The following is a 16,565-nucleotide window of genomic DNA, read 5'->3' on the forward strand; positions in this document are numbered from 1 at the left end:
ACAGCTTAAATCCTTCATTGAAGGCTGTCCACAAGGTTTAGGAGGGTATCTATGGGAAGGTTTAACCATTCTTCCAGAAGCACATTTGTGAGGTCAGGCGAGAAGGCCTGGCTCATAGTCTCCGCTCGAATTCATCCCAAAGGTGTTCTATCGGGTTGAGGTCAGGACTCTGTGCAGGTCAGTCAAGTTCCTCTACCCCAAACTCACTTATCCATGGCTTTATGGACCTTGCTTTGTGCACTGGTGCTCAGCCATGTTGGAACAGGAAGGGGCCATCCCCAAACTCTTCCCACAGAGTTGGAAGCATGAAATTGTCCAAAATGTCCTGGTATGCTGATGAAAAGAGTTCCCTTCACTGGAACTATAGGGCCAAGCCTAACCCCTGAAAAACAATCCAACACCATAATTTACATTTGGCACAATGCAGTCAGGCAAATACCGTTCTGGCAACTGCCAAACCCAGACACGTCCAATGGATTGCCAGACAAAGAAGTGTGATTAGAGCAGTGGACACGTGTTCTCTGGAGTGACCAGAGTCCAGTGGCGGCGTGCTTTACACTACTGTACCCAACACTTTGCATTGTACTTGGTGATGTAAGGCTTGGATGCAGCTGCTCGGCCATGGAAACACATTCTATGAAGCTCTCTCCACACTGTTGTTGTGTTAATCTGAAGGCCACACCAAGTTTGGAGGTCTTTAGCTATTGACTCTGCAGACAGTTGGTAACTTCTGTACACTTTAGCATGCACTGAACCTGCTGTCATTTTCCGTGGCCTACCACTTCATGGCCGAGTTGGTGTTTCCAGTTGCTTCCACTTTGTTATAATACCACTAACAGTTGACCATGGAATATTTAGTAGCAAGGAAATGTCACAGACTGAGTTATTGCAAAGGTGGCAACCTATCACGGGACCACACTAGAATTCACTGAGCTCCTGTGAGCAACCCATTCTTTCAACAAAAGTTTGTAGAAGCAGTCCGCATGCCTAGTTTTTTTTACAGCTGTGGCCATGGAGGTGATTGGAAGGCCTGAATCCAATGAATTGGAGAGGTGTCCCAATACTTTTAGCAATATAGTGTGTGTATATCTATCTATATCTCTCTCAGCTTTTCAGCCAATAGGCTGCTTTCACACTGAGCAGTTTCTGAAGTGCAAGAAAAAAAAAAAAAAAAAAAACACCACACACACACACACACACACACAAATGCAAGAAAAGCTCAAGAAAAATGCATCCTTTTAAATTCAAGGTATATGTTCACACTGTCTGTTGTGCTTCCCTTGCCGTGTGAAAAATCCTGCTTACCGCATTGTTGGTGCATATTTGGTCAGGAAAAAAACAAAAGCACACACACCTTCCCATTGAGGCTTGGTTCACACCTATGCGTTTTAATGCTTTTTGCAGAAACCCACTACAGTCCATTTAACATGGTTTCCAATGGGACATGTTCACACCTATGCTTTTTTTGGCCTGCTGTTGGGTTATTGGTTCAACAGACTTCTGCAGAAAATACATGTTTTGATGTGTTTTGCGTTTTTTAATCTACCCACCAACAAGTTGGTAAGTAAAAAAACTAAAAAAAAAAAAAACGCAAAATGCACTACAAAAACAGACAAGATGTAAGCTGCATTGGTGTGAACCAGGTCTGAAATGCAGCAAAAAACACTTTACGTTTTGAGAGTCACAACCTATGAAAAAAAAAAAAACGCATCCTAAACTGGTAAAATCGTGTGTTTATTGGTGGCCATTATTTGCACCTTATTTTCAATATTTTGGGTAATGCTGCTTTTTTAAAAACGTTTTACACATACCTTGGGGTCTGCTTTCAGAGGCGTATTGCGCTTTATAAAAGATTTCACCATTAGAGTTTTGCTGATAGATCCTGGAGTCATCATTAACAGTTGATTTTTCTGCACCGTATGCAGGAACGTTTTCATGTGAGGAGGAAGTGGCTTTACAACCTAAGGAGGAAGTTTGTTTTAATATACAAGACTAGGTTAAGGGCATATACCTGTTCCCAACCAATTAAGAACTTACCTTGGAGGGAGGACAAGGTGGAGAGAGACTCTTCTTCCGTGGAGGAGAGAGTATTTGCTCATCATCTGGCAGGTCATCATCAGACAGTTCATCTACTGCTCGCTTATAACTCTTCCTCCTGTCAGAGACCTTAAGATTACACAACTGTCTAGAGCTAAAAATTAAAGTGTTTTTTCACAGTAAACTAAATATAAAAAGGTCTGTCCAGATATCAGGTGGCTTCCAACACAGTTTAGAATATGGATATGTTAAACCTGCAGGATTTAAAGTGGTTATAAACCTCAGACAATAAATATGAACAAAGCATATCCCTATATAGTGTGTACTTGTCTCAATCCAGAACATTAAGGGCCGGTTCACACCATAGAAACAAAGTCCAGATGAGTTACGGAATCAATGTTTTTGACGCGATTTTGATGCATTTTAATTCATTTTCCCCCCTCTTTTTCTTCAATTTAAATAGGGACATGTACGTTCCAGTGCGTTTAAGCATTTTATCACGTTCCAGTACAGTTCTGTGCAGGAAAATTTCAGCCAGTTCCACTTTTTTTTTTCTGTAACTGGAACACACTGGAAATGCAATCACTGATGTGAACTTTGACAATGATGACAACCATATAACCTACTTTCTGTGCGTTTTGGGCACAGAAAAAAAAAACAAAAAAAAAAAAAACACCACACTGAAAATGTATGTAGTGTGAACTGGCCCAGAGTGTCAATTCTGTCTGCTGCCTTGTTCCTCTATCAGCAGGAGTCACTTTTGACCAATTTTCCTGACACCAAAAAGGTGTCAGCTCCATCACACAAGCCTGGGATTGAAAGCCTCAGCTCTGTTCTTGTGTGCAGCTGTGTTCTTGTGACTAACTTCAGCTCCCTGCATGCTCAGACAAGCAGTATAAATTCAGCAATTCGAACAGCTTTAGAAAAGAGAATACTGCAGATAAACAGGTGCAACTTATGTAGGAGGATTTGTTTACTCTATCACATGAGGCCAGTCACTTCAATGGGTATATGTAAGGGTAGACAACCACTTTAATCTGACTGCAGTAAAAACAGAGAAAGGATTCCTAGAAAATGTCAGGTTTAAACCAAGTGGGAGATTTTTTTGCAGAGATAATACAAAAGGACAAGCACCTTATTGTTTGATCATCAGTTGTCTCTCGACAGGTTTCTGTAAAATAAAGGATGGAACATCATATATTAACACAGCCATAAAACAGGGGAAAGAAAAAAAAAAACAAAAAAAAAAAAAAACTGTGCTACAACATTGACACATTTTATTTACAAACACACTTAGCTTGGTATACACAAATCCATGATAAAAGAATGCCGATAAGAGCAGTATAGAAGTTTATTTTGACAGTGTCTCTTTATTGAACTTTTGTAAGTTTTATCTTCCCAAAGAAAAAGATCCTACTCTTCACAATCATGCCTTACCCCTGGTTCACATATGTGCGGCCGTGATTTGCACGGTCACAAGAGCCCATTCATTTGAATGGACTCCCGTGCCACGGGACATACAGGGAAGAAGTCCCTGCACTACTTTAGAAATCGCACCCCTCATAAAAACTGAGGTTCCCAGTACGGTTGCAATTTCCAGTGCGGATGGCCCGCCAGCGGATCCCGCATTCCTCTGTGTGGGTGGTGTGGCTGCAGGCATCTGTGGGCGTCCCGCAGTGGCACCACTCGCACAGATGTGAACCAGAGGTTATTCATGTCACCCATTTTCGGCAGCACCTATATTTGTGAGCAACTATTTTCAAGGATGAAGCACACAAAAGGGCAAAATTAGAACCAAAATATCTGATGAGCACCTTAAGAATTAATTGAGAATTACTACTACATCCATCCAACCAGATATTGATGCGTTAATTTATCAAAAACAGTGTCAAATACCACCCTAGTTTTACGTTGCTCTTTTACCTAAAGTATTACTAAACCAAGGACCCTTCATTCATTATATCTGGTCTCCCACAGTACACAGAATATGGAAATGAAATGGAGTAAATATAAACTGTAAAATACCTTTACTCATCAGCAATTATAGCAGTCTATCAGTGTCCAGCAGAGCACTGGCTAAAGCTTCAAAACGCCTCCTACACTCTCCAGATTGTCCTAGGAGGCTGCAGATCCCCTAACCCTCTGTCTGAACAGTACTGATTAGCCCTGTGCTGATCAAATGCACTCTTCCAAGATAAGGGAAGAAAAAAAAACGAAACAAAAAGAAAAAAAAAAGAAAACAAAACACTTAGCAAATATACACCAAACTGAGCATGTGCAGCCTGCCCCCAAGGCTCTGTTCCATCAGCAGTTGGAATGGGGACAGTAGTAAAAAGGGAGGATCAGAGAAGACAAGATCAAACAGCCTTTTTACACAATGTGGGGGATTAACCCCTAAGGTTACACAGCGAGTATAACAAGCATGCTTTACTGCATATACAGATTGGTTTTAGTATCACTTTAACATGAAATATTACACACCAAAAAAAAAAAGTTTTATTACTCAGATAGGTACATCGATATCAGTGGTCGTCAACTTGTGATCTGGCCGAATTTTCCAGCTCATCAGCTATGCTTATTGTCAAGTGTCTTATGTGTGGCCCAAGACAAACCCTCTTCTTCCAATGTGGCCCAGGAAAGTCAAAAGGTTGGTCACTCCTGCTGTACACAGTAATCCAGACTCTACACCAGTACTATGTGTCATGTTACGGAAGACAATATGATTTTTTTTTTTCATGCTACCATTTACTTACGGAGTTTTATACAATTTCATGGATTACCTTAGCCTTCCTGATAAAGCTTAGTTTTAAATCTCCCCCTCCCTCTCATTGTTTTTGTCTTAAGGAACAGTACGGCAATTTACACACCAATAACTGTTCACAGTAACTTAGATTCTACACTGCTCTAAGCACTGGATACAGTATACACTGCACAAGGGAACCTATCTGCTTCCCTTTAGTCTGGGTAACTTGTCACCTAGGCAAGCATTGCCTTGTCCGGGGCCCCTCTGCTACAAAACCACAGGCAGTCTCTCTCTACTCTCATTACGGTTTGCGAGCATCTGTCTTCAGTAGCCCAGTATTCATCTTAAATTGTTTATAGTTTCAAAGTTGTGCTATTTTCATTCTAATTCCTATGGAGACCACCTTATCAAGAATGTCAAAATTGTAAAAACTCAATTAGTAATCCCACCACCATTTGATGTCAATGACTGTTGTGTTGTCATCCTCTGTGGCTCACCAGAGTCTGGTAGGTTGCTAATAGGAATCTTTTTACAAGTGCGCACCCGAAGAGAACGCCTGGGACTGTCAGCCAATGGAGCCTAAAGAATAGATAAACATTTGTGAGCTTATAGACAGTTTACATACATTTTTAAAAAGTATTTCTTAAATATATCTCTCTAGGGAAATGCAATAGAAAGATATTCTACTTTAGACTTCATTTAAGTCTTGCCATCGATTATGTATATACCAGGGGTGGACTGACCATTTGGAAACTTGGGCACTACCCGTGGGCCCAGGGTCAGTAGGGGGCCCCATGAGATGCCCCTGGTACCTTTATCATAGGCTTTTTTAAGTTTGGGCAATGACACAGGGGCCCCATGATCCCCTATTGCCCGGGGGGCCCCATGAGTTGTCAGTCCGCCCCTGGTATACACCAATAGTTGACAATAACTTGGCATTCTGGGACCACCTAAATCACAATCTGCAAGCCATTCTCTTCTCCACATGCAGTATAGTTTAGAGAATTAACAGCACCCAGTTAATAAAAGGGGCATGGCACAGAAAGAGTTAAAAAAAAAAAAAGCGCCACCACATAAGATCATTACAAAAATGTCATGCACATCCGATCAGTCCTAGTTAAGTGACTAACAAAGTAAATGTATTTCTTACCTCAACAGGTTCAGCAGTTTCAGCAGCTTCAGCCCTACAGCAGATTTAATAAACAAATATAAATCTGAAAAATTTGGTACCATTCTTCCACCACTTATGATTTCCGTGTATAACTTTAAACACAACCATTATGTAAAAAACTAGTTACAAGTACATCCCTTTGCCTGGTGATATGAGCAGTGAAGTCACCCAGAGGAGCAGCAGATTCAAGTAGAACAGGTGACAAGCATATAATGAAGGCATGCATAATCTTGAGATTGGCTAGATAATTGTCCACCATAAAACTTCAGCCAGTGCATGTGATGTGTGTGTGTATAAAAAAAAACAAACAAAAAAACTAACATTTTTATATTATACACAGTCCCCATTTAATTTCCAGTCAGTCATTCGAAAAACCTATATTGTTAATCCCGCAGAATGTAGCTGATCTAGCACCTAGCAGTTGATTTCAAACAAAACCAGAACCATTTTTTTTTGGTTCCTTTTTTTTTTTTTTTTTTTTTTTTTTTTTATCTAAGGCAAGCAAAGATGCCTTTAGTAAAGAATTTGCACTCAAGAAGAGGGAAATTGTGAAACAAGAGGAGATCCAAGATTTATTTGTTGCCACAGTTATTTTACTGTGATAAGTCTCCTTCAAATGTCACTAATTTTCTCAGATACTGTCATTGTGACAGTGTCAAATCACTGAAGAAACCAAAGCAATACACTTAAAGGATAAGTTCACCTTTTAGACAAAAATAATAAATGCACATTTTTTTTGAGGTAAAAAAAAAAAAATTAAACAAAATGTGCATTTATTATTTTTGTCTACAGTAGCCTGGAAAGCATTGCAAGTCTTCTGCAGACCTGTCAGAATATTTGTGGAGCTACCACGGTGCTGTGGTTGTCGCCAAGGCTGTCAGGACTTGCAGTTTATCAATTCATGGAAGTCTCTGAACACGGCCTTCAAATTTGACAGCTAGTATGGGGAGAAGTCTCCCTGTACTGTCTGTGAGAGAGAGGGGGGGGGGAAGGGGGTGTGGCGGTTATGGCTGCAGCTATGGGAACATGTTACACGTTCACGTTAAAAACAGGTGCAACATGTAATATGTTCCCAAAGGTGAACTTACCCTTTATACTGACCACACACTGATCAAGACCTGGCTGGTTCAGCTGGGATCAGCCAAATCCTGATCCATGTGTGGAGGTCCCCGCTTTGCAGAAGATGGTCACTTGATTGACAGCCAATGAACAGGCAAGTTGTAAACATTTTCCCGATCATCAGCTGCAGCCACTGCTCCATGTATTCTGACAACAGTGGGAGCCAGAGGGGGAAGTGAGGAATTCCTATATGCACCTTGTTTGTGTGGGTAGAGGAATCTGTTAGTTTTTCCCATTTAGCCCGCAGACCGAACAAAAAGAAAACTAACCATGTATAGCCAGCTTTACACAGCTAAGAAAGCTGTTGACTATTCAAACTATCTCACAATTGTTTTCCTCACCTAACTTGAACAGTGACTTCTTCATCCACCATTTCAATGGAGCTCTGGTCTGCAGAAAAAAAAAAATTGCGACATGTAAAAGCAGCACTAAGGAAAAGTCACATAGCAAACTATACCCAGTTGAGAACTGTAGTCTAATTTTCACCAGCAGTCCCAAGATTAAGTAAGGTGCTTGTAGTGCTCCAAACAGCAAAAAACCCTGCTCCAGGTATTCGCAATCTTAGGACACAACACAGTGCCTTGTCGTGTTTCATCTCTCTTCATATAGCAATTAAGACTAGCGACAGTGATATGGGATCAGACCTCACTCCTACAACTCAATTAAAATGTGTCCAGTGGTTGTAGGATAGGAGCAAAAATTTAGAGTCAGATTTTGAGCCACAGCTTTTTCAAAAATTATACCGGGTTTAGAAAGCAAGCAACAAGCTTGCAAAAATTAAAGAAAACCTGTGCTGATTTCTGCTAAGTGTATTCATTTCTTTTTGGTAACTAAGATTCAGAAACCTTCTTGCTCCAATCACTCCTTTTCTTTGACAAAGCCAAAAAAAGAATGACAAGCTGCTGCTCAGTCTTGGGTAGATTATAATCATAAACACAACATGTAGTTGGCCAGATAAGTGGGGCTTCAGAACCTCAAGATGGGCAAGGTTATCCTCACAAAAAAAAAAAAAAAAAAAAAAAGGGGTACTTACAACTTTTGTAGCTAGATGATGAAGAATTATCTGTAGCTCTCTTTTTCGATATTGAGCGACGAATAGAATGCCGAACGGCTTCTCGAGTCATGCTTTCACGCTTCTTGGCTAGGGAGAACTGGTTAGCTAAGGAAGGACGGCAGCTGATTGACTTACGACCCACAATACTGCGACGCACTGAGCGTCGGTCTGACTTCGAGCCTGTAGGTGTTGTGCTATGACTTGACAATTCTAATGCCAGTATCTTAGCGGCTTCTTCAGCACGCAGGGGTGTTTCACTTGTCAAATCTATCATTTCTGTATCAGCAACCTTAGGTGTGGAGCTGTCTGCAATCTTTAACTTAGCTGCTGTGCGGCCATTTTTTTCAGGGGTGACAGGATCGAGGGGTTGTGTGGTGGTCACTGATGGAGCAGTCTCTGGCACGGTCAGGACAACAGTCTCTGGATTCTCTCTCTCTACTGAGCCCAATGCAATAATCTCTTCGCAGTGATGTTCTGCACTACGGCGTTCTTCAGCACTGATCTTCACCTGCAAGATGCGATCACTGGGGATATTAGCAAGATCTTGCAGTGGTTTGTCTGATACTGGCATGCATGCTGTGCTGGCTTGTTTACGTGCCCGAGTCATTCTCTTGGGCTGGTCAGCATCCTCCTGAATGGATTCATTAAGTGGTTTGTTAATATGTTTGGTGGAGAGCCTACGCACAGATGAGCTCCAGCTGGCACTGCTTCGTCTCCTGGATATCCTGTGGAAAACAATCATTGCCTTAGGCTGTGCAAATGATACAAATATAAAACCAAAATAAAATGCTGTAGCATATGTGCAATTTCTTGACAAAAAGCACTAAGCAGGTGCTGACATATCTAGTGTCAAAATAAGGACACCTGATCGCTGCACAAGCTTGTAAACCTATGAAACCTGCTGCAAGGGAGACTGCACATCACCTTCACTAAGCAGAGTATACCGAGGCTCCTTGACCTCGCCTCTTCTTGCTACAACTACTCTATGTCACATGAACAGGTCGACAATGCTTGCATAACTGAAGGTTTAAAAGGAGAAGAAGTTCATCTTTTAACAGAAAATAGTAAATGTACTTTGCAGGTTAAAAAAAAATAAAAAAAAATGTGCTATTTTTTGTTTCAGAAGCCTGGAAAGAATTGCACTAGCAATTAGCAGATTGAAGAAAAATATAATAAGGAAAACCTTTCGCACTGCCACAATACTACACTAACTCTATGGTAGAAGAAAGCGGCAAGCACCCAGCTATATAACCAAATAGTAAAGATGCAACAAAAAAGGGGTGTGGTGCTGCGCCAACAAATCTAAAACTAAGAAAGGTGGGAAAAATGTATGACCCACAAGGACCGTACCACACGTGAACTGAAACTTGAACAGCGCAAATACCACAAGTGTACAAACATATGTGAAAATAAATACATATAAAACAAGTCGACAACTGAAGACGTGCCATAATACTAAAAGTGAAAAGTATATAAGAATAAAGTGGTTAAAATAAATATGTAAATAAAAATAAACTGGTATAACAAATACCAAAAGAACCCAAAAGGTAATATACAATATACTAGTGCAAATTTAAAACTTGGATGACATAAATGTCAGGGAAGAATGTAAATAGATGAGTGAAACAAACAGAAATATACATGGCATAAATAATGGAGCCACAATGTGAGAATGAGCACAAATATCACAAGTGCAATACCATATGTGAAACAAACACAAATGGACACGTCATCAACTCAAGACACATACCATAGTGATAAACGTGAACTGTACATGAAAACCAAGAAGAGATAATGTGAATGGATGGTAAAAAGATATTAGAAAACTGGTATACCAATAATAAAAGTAAAAACACAAAAGTATATATACCAGTGCGGGACTAAACATGGATGACAAAAATGTAAACAAAAAAAAATATAAATGAATAGTGAATAAAAAAGTACAAAAACACAAAACGTCATAATTTGGCATGAATGTTGCCACAAAATGTGAACACAAAAGATGGTGTAATAGTCCACGACACACTAATACATGTAAAGTTCAATACTTGACTTCCCAAATAAACTTGATGGGTGATAGCGAAAATAATCAGCTTGCCAAGAGATCCACCATCGGCTAAAAAGCCTCCTCACCTCCAAGCTGCGACCCCTAGGCGCCAAGGCACTTCAAAGGCGCTCACTGCCAAACAGATCAGCATCCAATGGGGGTCTTAACGTACTAATCTCGGAACTGTCAGCAACAGTGGTGGTATCCCCCCACAGGAAAAAAATGCACCGTACAGCCACTCAAACTATACCAAAAAGAGGAGAAAAGGAACATTGGAATATGAGAAAAAACTGCAACATTTCGGATAGTACAGTCTCTTCGGTTCAGAGGAATGATTCCTTTACTTTCCAGAATATGTTGCTTGCTGCTCTCAGGCTCTTCACTGGTGGCATCCCTCTGCTTGTACTCATCAATCCAGGATTGTAAACCTGAAACTGGCCCAGTTCCCACCATAATAATTCCTCACATCAAGATGGAGAACCAGCTGTCCTATTCTAAAGCAGGCAGCTGCTACAATGGACTCTGGCAGACCTGTGCCCAGGATGACCACAATGGACTCCTGACAGACCTGTGCCCAGGATGACCACATGTGGTCATCCTGGGCACAGGTCTGCCAGAGTCCATTGTAGCAGCTGCCTGCTCTAGAATAGGACAGTGGGTTCTCCATCTTGATGTGAGGAATTATTATGGTGGGAACCGGGCCAGTTTCACATTTTCAGGTTTACAGTCCTGGATTGAAGAGTACAAGCAGAGAGATGTCACCAATGAAGAGCCCAAGACCAGCAAGGAACATATTCCGGAAAGTGAAGGAATCATTCCTCTGAGACGGTAGGGTGCATCAGTTTGACATGGAGTGCCTTGGAAGTGAATTTGAGCCTAGGGGGTCGCAGCGTGGAGGTGAGGAGGCATTTTAGCGGGTGGTGGATCTTTTGTCAAGCTGATCACTTTCACTATCACCCATAAAGTTTATTTGGGAAGTATTGGACTTTACACGTATTAGTGTATCGTGGACTATTGCACCATCTTTTGTGTTTATTCACATTTTGCCGTTTGTGTGCTTATCTTTTATTCACTTTTCATTTATTATTTTTTCTTGACATTTCTGTCATTCATGTTTAGTCCCACACTGGTATATATACTTTTGTGTTTTTCTTTTATTGATATTCCAGTTTTCACATATCTTTTTACCATCCATTCACATTGTCTTCTTGGTTTTCATGTACAGTTCACTTTTATCAATATGGTATGTGTCTTGAGCTGATGACGTGTCCATTTATGTTGGTTTCACATATGGTATTGCACTTGTGATATTTGTGCTCATTCTCAGTTTGTGGCACATTTATGCCATTATTTATTTCTGTTTATGTTTCACTCATCATCTAATTACATTCTTCCCTGACATTTATGTCATCCACGTTTAAAGCTGCACTGGTATATATCACCTTTGGGTTCTTTTTGTATTTGTTATACCAGATTATTATTTACATATATATTTTACCACTTTATTCTTATATATTTTTCACTTTTAGTATTATGGCACGTCTTCAGTTGAGGACTTGTTTTATTTGTGTTATTTTCACATATGTTAGTACACTTGTGGTATTTTTGCTATTCAAGTTTCAGTTCACATGTGGTACGGTCCCTGTGGGTCATCCATTTTTCCCACCCTTCTTAGTTTATTTAGATTTGTTAGCGCAGCACCACACCCCTTTTTGTAGCAGAATGAAGGAGCCATGCACGACTCTTGCAGATGGCAGTGTAATCGTCTTCTTGTATGAGCAGACAGTTTTACATTGATAGGAAAAATCAATTAACTACTACAGCGCTCTGGTAGTTCATTGAGAGCCACAAGCCAACAGCCACAATGACTGTGGGAACTTGTAGTCTTCCCATTCACAGAAAACTGTAAACTGACGACACGGCCAGGCTGGAGGAACCCTGAATGGCTATGTTTTTGTTTTTTTTTTAAATTGTGATAGCTAGCGGGGGAGGGAAGATCCCCTGCTAGCTGTTACAATGAGGTATTATGGAGTATGGGGGCCTGTACAATTGTAACATGTTACCCTGAATATGGGTGCAACAGTTAACAAAAATGTAACTTATCCTTTAAATGTGCATCTAGCATTCATATACTGGTACCAAAAGCAACCTTGATGCATTTTGCACACTAACTTATAATTCATAATGTACTATTTTCTGCTCCTGGGCAACTTTCTGATTCCAGGCCCACATTCTACTGTACATAAATTCTTGACTTCTGGGAGTAGTCGATAAGCTCATTCCACCTAAGATATAATCTCTCTGTCGTTCAAAGTCCCAATAGAAGCACCCTGATTGACCTTTTACATACAAACTGGCAAGACAGTGCTTAACAGCACCAGACTGTAGGTACAGCGTGAGCTTGTGATTCAGGCACTTCCCAGGACCTTAGAAAACTAGTTGAAGTTAAATATAAGTGGAATCTTCACAAGGCCCCTGCATATGAGTTAGTACGATTAGTTTGGTCACCTAAAATGTTCACCATCATTGTAAAGTACAGCTGTTTTGGTGCTTTAGACGTTCTGTTAGAAAAGAACCACAATAAGGCAGAGATAAAACAAAAGAAGCGTAGTGCATAAATGATCCATAGTATCGTTACTGCTGCAGCAGTTACCTGCGCCCACTCGGATCCCTATTTTCATCAGGCACAATAGAGATTCTTTTCTTTCGGCGTCTCTTTTGAGACGGTGTCTTTGGCATCAATTCTGGCTCAGCAGTAAAGTCACTGTTGACAAAGTAGACAGCTGTAAATATATTGCAGACAGTAAACCCAGTGATAGCAACAACCTGCTCAGCATATTAGAATTAAAAAAAAAAAAAAATATTTATTGAACTGAGATCTGGAAAGTGTACAGAACTGTTAACTGTACAAAACAGAAGTGAGTTTTGCAGGACATTTCCATCAATGTTTGAATTCCAATCAAGATGACAATTTAATAAACATTTGCAGCTTGAGATAGGTTAGCCGATGATGCGCTGGTCCCACTATACTCACTTGCTGAACATCTTCCTGGCTGCTTCCTCTATCTCCATCAACCATACCATGTGCTTGCAGTCCAGATGCCGCACAAAATCTTCTGTTTTGCGGGCACATACTTGCAGAAGATTGGAAAGACTTTCTGGCTCATTCATGGTGACACCTACAGGGTTAAAAAAAAATAAAAAAAAATAAATTTAGATTTTTTTTATTTCAATACACCCTATCTATATACATTTATCAAGTTGCTTGTGTGCGAAAGACCAAGGAAGTGAGAAAACTGTATACCTCTAACTTCCTGATTACATGTGTCTAAATTTAGAAATGTTCCTTGGTATCGGTCATAAGATTACGAATTGTAATTCTATTTGATTTTATCTGTGACCTTCCTTGCTATGTGATACACCTTTAGTCTCAGTCTGTCATTGTTACCTCTGGAAAATTAATACATTTTTCATACTATTTATCCAAGTTTAAATTGAACTGAATTCCCCCCAGCCACACCATGGAGGTGGATAGTGGAATCCTGCGTGCTGTGTCACTGTAGACTGCTCAGCTGACTAGGACACCCCCCCCCCTTCATAAAAAAGGGACTTGGCACCTCTTATGGGCAGTCCTTTTTCGGTATAAAAACCCCTCTCTGCTATGGGTCTCCAGCCCATCACAAGCAGCACCAAAGGAGAGATCTCCCTAGAGGGGTGGGTACTGTGACCATCAATGAATGCAGAGAAAAGGGATTTTACAGCAAGTACAAAAAAAAAAATAAAATTGAGACACGGTGGCTGCTTCTTTAACCTTAATGAAGCAGGGATGTCCCCAAGCAGTGCCAGAATGAGGGGAGGGCAACCATACAATATAAAAAGAAAGAACCCCCAGGGCAACAAGCCAACACCCCAAACAACCCCAAAAGGGGAGGCCCAGGAGCCCTTAACAGCCACCTGCAATGGCCAAACCTAGCATCAGAGGATGCCAACACATCAACTTTATAAAACTTTGTAAATGTGTGCACAGATGACCAGGTTCCCACGTTCCAAACCAGAGAAATAGACATATGATGTCAGAACACCCAAGAGGTTCTAACCTCTCTAGTGGAGTGCACCATAACTGGGAAGGGAAGCTCCTGCCCCTTAACAGCATACACCTGAACAATCGACTGCCAAATCCAACGAGAAATAGTGGCAGAAGATAATGCCAGGCCCTTCTTCAGACCATCTGTGAGGATGAGGAGAGTCTGACCTCTGAAAGGCAGCAATTACAGACAAGTACACGCGAATCGCGTGGACCACATCCAGGGAATGCAGAGCCACCTCTTTAGGGTGCATTGGTCGAGCACACAGTGAGGGAAGAGCAATATCCTCATTCAAATGAAAATCCGACACCACCTTTGGCAGAAACGAAGGGGGAAGGCCAAAGCACCACCTTGTGCTGGTGTAAAACCATATAAGTCCGCTTACAGGACAAAGCTGCCAACTCCCACACCCTCCGAGGCAACGTGATAGCAAAAAGAAAGGGAACCTTTTGCGAAAGCATAAGCAAGGGGATTTCCCAAAAGGCCTCAAATGGAGACCTCTGAAGAGCCAACAGCACCAAATTCAAATCCCACGGTGGCAAAGAGGAGCGCACAGGAGGAACCACGTGACGAACCTCCTGAATGTATGGACCAAAATACATAGCTAAGGGCCACTAAAAAAAAAAAAAAACACAACCAGAGCAGAGACTTGACCCTTGGTTGTACTCAACGCGAGCCTTTGATCAACACCCCGCTGGAGAAAGGCTAACACCCGAGCCACAATGAAGGAACGTAGCTGGAACCCCAAGGCTTCACACCAACCAATATAGTCTTTCCAGGTGCAATGATAAATCTTCCAAGAAGTAGACTTACGGGCCTTACACAGTCGGAATCATCGATCCAGACAACCCCATCCTTCAGAACCTGGCTCTCAATAGCCATGGCATCAAAGCCAGTGATGGTAAAGCAGGATGGAAGACTGGCCCTTGAGACAGAAGGTCTTTCTGAAGAGGCAGCCTCCAGGGAGTATCTGCCACCAATCGCAACCCGTTGGCAGGCGATGAGGCCAGTCCGGAGCAGTGAGAATGACTGGGGATCCCTTCGGCCTCTATCCTGCGTAATAGGTGAATCAGTTGAAGGGGTGGGAAGGCGTAGAGGAGGGTGTGCTGATCCCACGGCGCTACCAGCGCATCTGGTGCTTCCGCCAGGGGATCCAACGATCTTGCAATGAACTGCGGAACCTTCGATTGAGGCGGGAAACCAGAAGATCCAGGTCCGGAGTCCCTCAGTGAACGCAGAACTGATGGAACACTTCCTCCGAATGTAGGGACCACTCGCCCTGATCCAGCATTTGACAGCTGAGATAATCCGCTTGCCAGTTTGATGCCTGGAATATGTACGCCGGAACCTCTCTGCCCATTGCAGAATGTGAGGCCTCCAGAGCCGCTGCTGCACTTCTCATGTCCCCCCCCCCCCCCTCCCCTGATGATTGACATAAGCCACCGCAGTGGTATTGTCCTGAATCCTGGTCCAACAGATGGTCCTTCCAATGCGTCAGACAACCTTATCGCTCGAACCTCCAGGATATTGATGGGTAAGCGAGAGCTTCCCCCGGAGTCCATCAACCCTGAGCAGTCTGCTCCCAGGACTCCTCTCCAGCCCAACAGGCTGATATCTGTTGTGACCACAGTCTAGCGGATGGGGAGGAAAGTCTTTCCATTCCGTAAAGCCAGGGACTTCAACAATAAAGGGAAGCCCTCGTCGACTGTTCCAGGTGAATCTGAAGGTCCAAGGAGGGAGAAGCCCTGTTCTATTTTGATAGAATTTCCCTCTGTAGTATATTTGTATGATAATAGGCATAAGGAACTGCTTTGAAGCCACCATCAAGCCTAACACCCGTATGCACAGACACAGAGAGGACCACCTGAAAGCCTGGAGTTGCCGAACCGCCAACCAGAGCTTCAACAATTTCTCAGACGGAATACCTTGGCCTGCTCCGAATCGAGAATCAGCCCCATATACTCCGGGCGCGTGGAACGAGTCAACACCAATTTCCTAAGGTTCAGAATCCACCCGAAGTCCCATAGGGAACGCATGGTGATCTCCACACGGTCTAACCCTAAGTTCACATCTAAGCGTTTTCCACAGTGTTTTTGCAGAAACGCACAGCAGTCCATTTAACATTATTTCCTATGGGACAGGTTCACATCTCCGCGTTTTCTGGAAAGGGTCAGGGACTTTAACGCAATAAGTTGCGTTTTTATTTCTATAGACTTCAATGGAAATGCTGCAGAAAAGCATGTAGTGCGGTTTTTATGCATTTTAAATCTGCCTAGCAACAAGAACAAAAAGTATCAAAAACAAGGCAA

General features: G+C 41.9%; 2 protein-coding genes across 3 annotated transcripts in view; one reads left to right on the forward strand and one right to left on the reverse strand.

Annotated features, from left to right (window-relative positions):
• Positions 1–16,565, reverse strand: part of INCENP (inner centromere protein) — a 45,633-nt gene that overhangs the window by 15,072 nt on the left and 13,996 nt on the right. The window contains exons 2-10 of one of the 2 annotated variants that reach the window (XM_089655022.1): positions 13,206–13,350; positions 12,825–12,935; positions 8,104–8,849; positions 7,412–7,460; positions 5,931–5,964; positions 5,278–5,359; positions 3,172–3,208; positions 2,038–2,155; positions 1,812–1,961 (exon numbers count right to left, since the gene is read on the reverse strand). In XM_089655022.1, the coding sequence (XP_089511148.1) occupies positions 1,812–1,961; positions 2,038–2,155; positions 3,172–3,208; positions 5,278–5,359; positions 5,931–5,964; positions 7,412–7,460; positions 8,104–8,849; positions 12,825–12,935; positions 13,206–13,342 (1,464 nt within the window). In that variant the 5' untranslated portion in view covers positions 13,343–13,350. Of the gene's footprint in view, positions 1–1,811; positions 1,962–2,037; positions 2,156–3,171; positions 3,209–5,229; positions 5,360–5,930; positions 5,965–7,411; positions 7,461–8,103; positions 8,850–12,824; positions 12,936–13,205; positions 13,351–16,565 lie in introns of both variants that reach the window. The other variant, XM_089655021.1, reaches the window with a different exon arrangement.
• Positions 10,761–11,003, forward strand: LOC149444045 (rab proteins geranylgeranyltransferase component A 1-like; the record flags this gene model as incomplete). Its single annotated transcript, XM_089655086.1, has 1 exon — positions 10,761–11,003. A coding segment is annotated over one exon (243 nt), but the record flags the coding sequence as incomplete, so codon positions are not given.

Source organism: Staurois parvus, unplaced genomic scaffold, assembly GCF_062004578.1.
Source record: "Staurois parvus isolate SC_StPar_1 unplaced genomic scaffold, SC_StPar_1.0 ptg000818l, whole genome shotgun sequence".
Lineage (NCBI taxonomy): Eukaryota > Metazoa > Chordata > Amphibia > Anura > Ranidae > Staurois > Staurois parvus.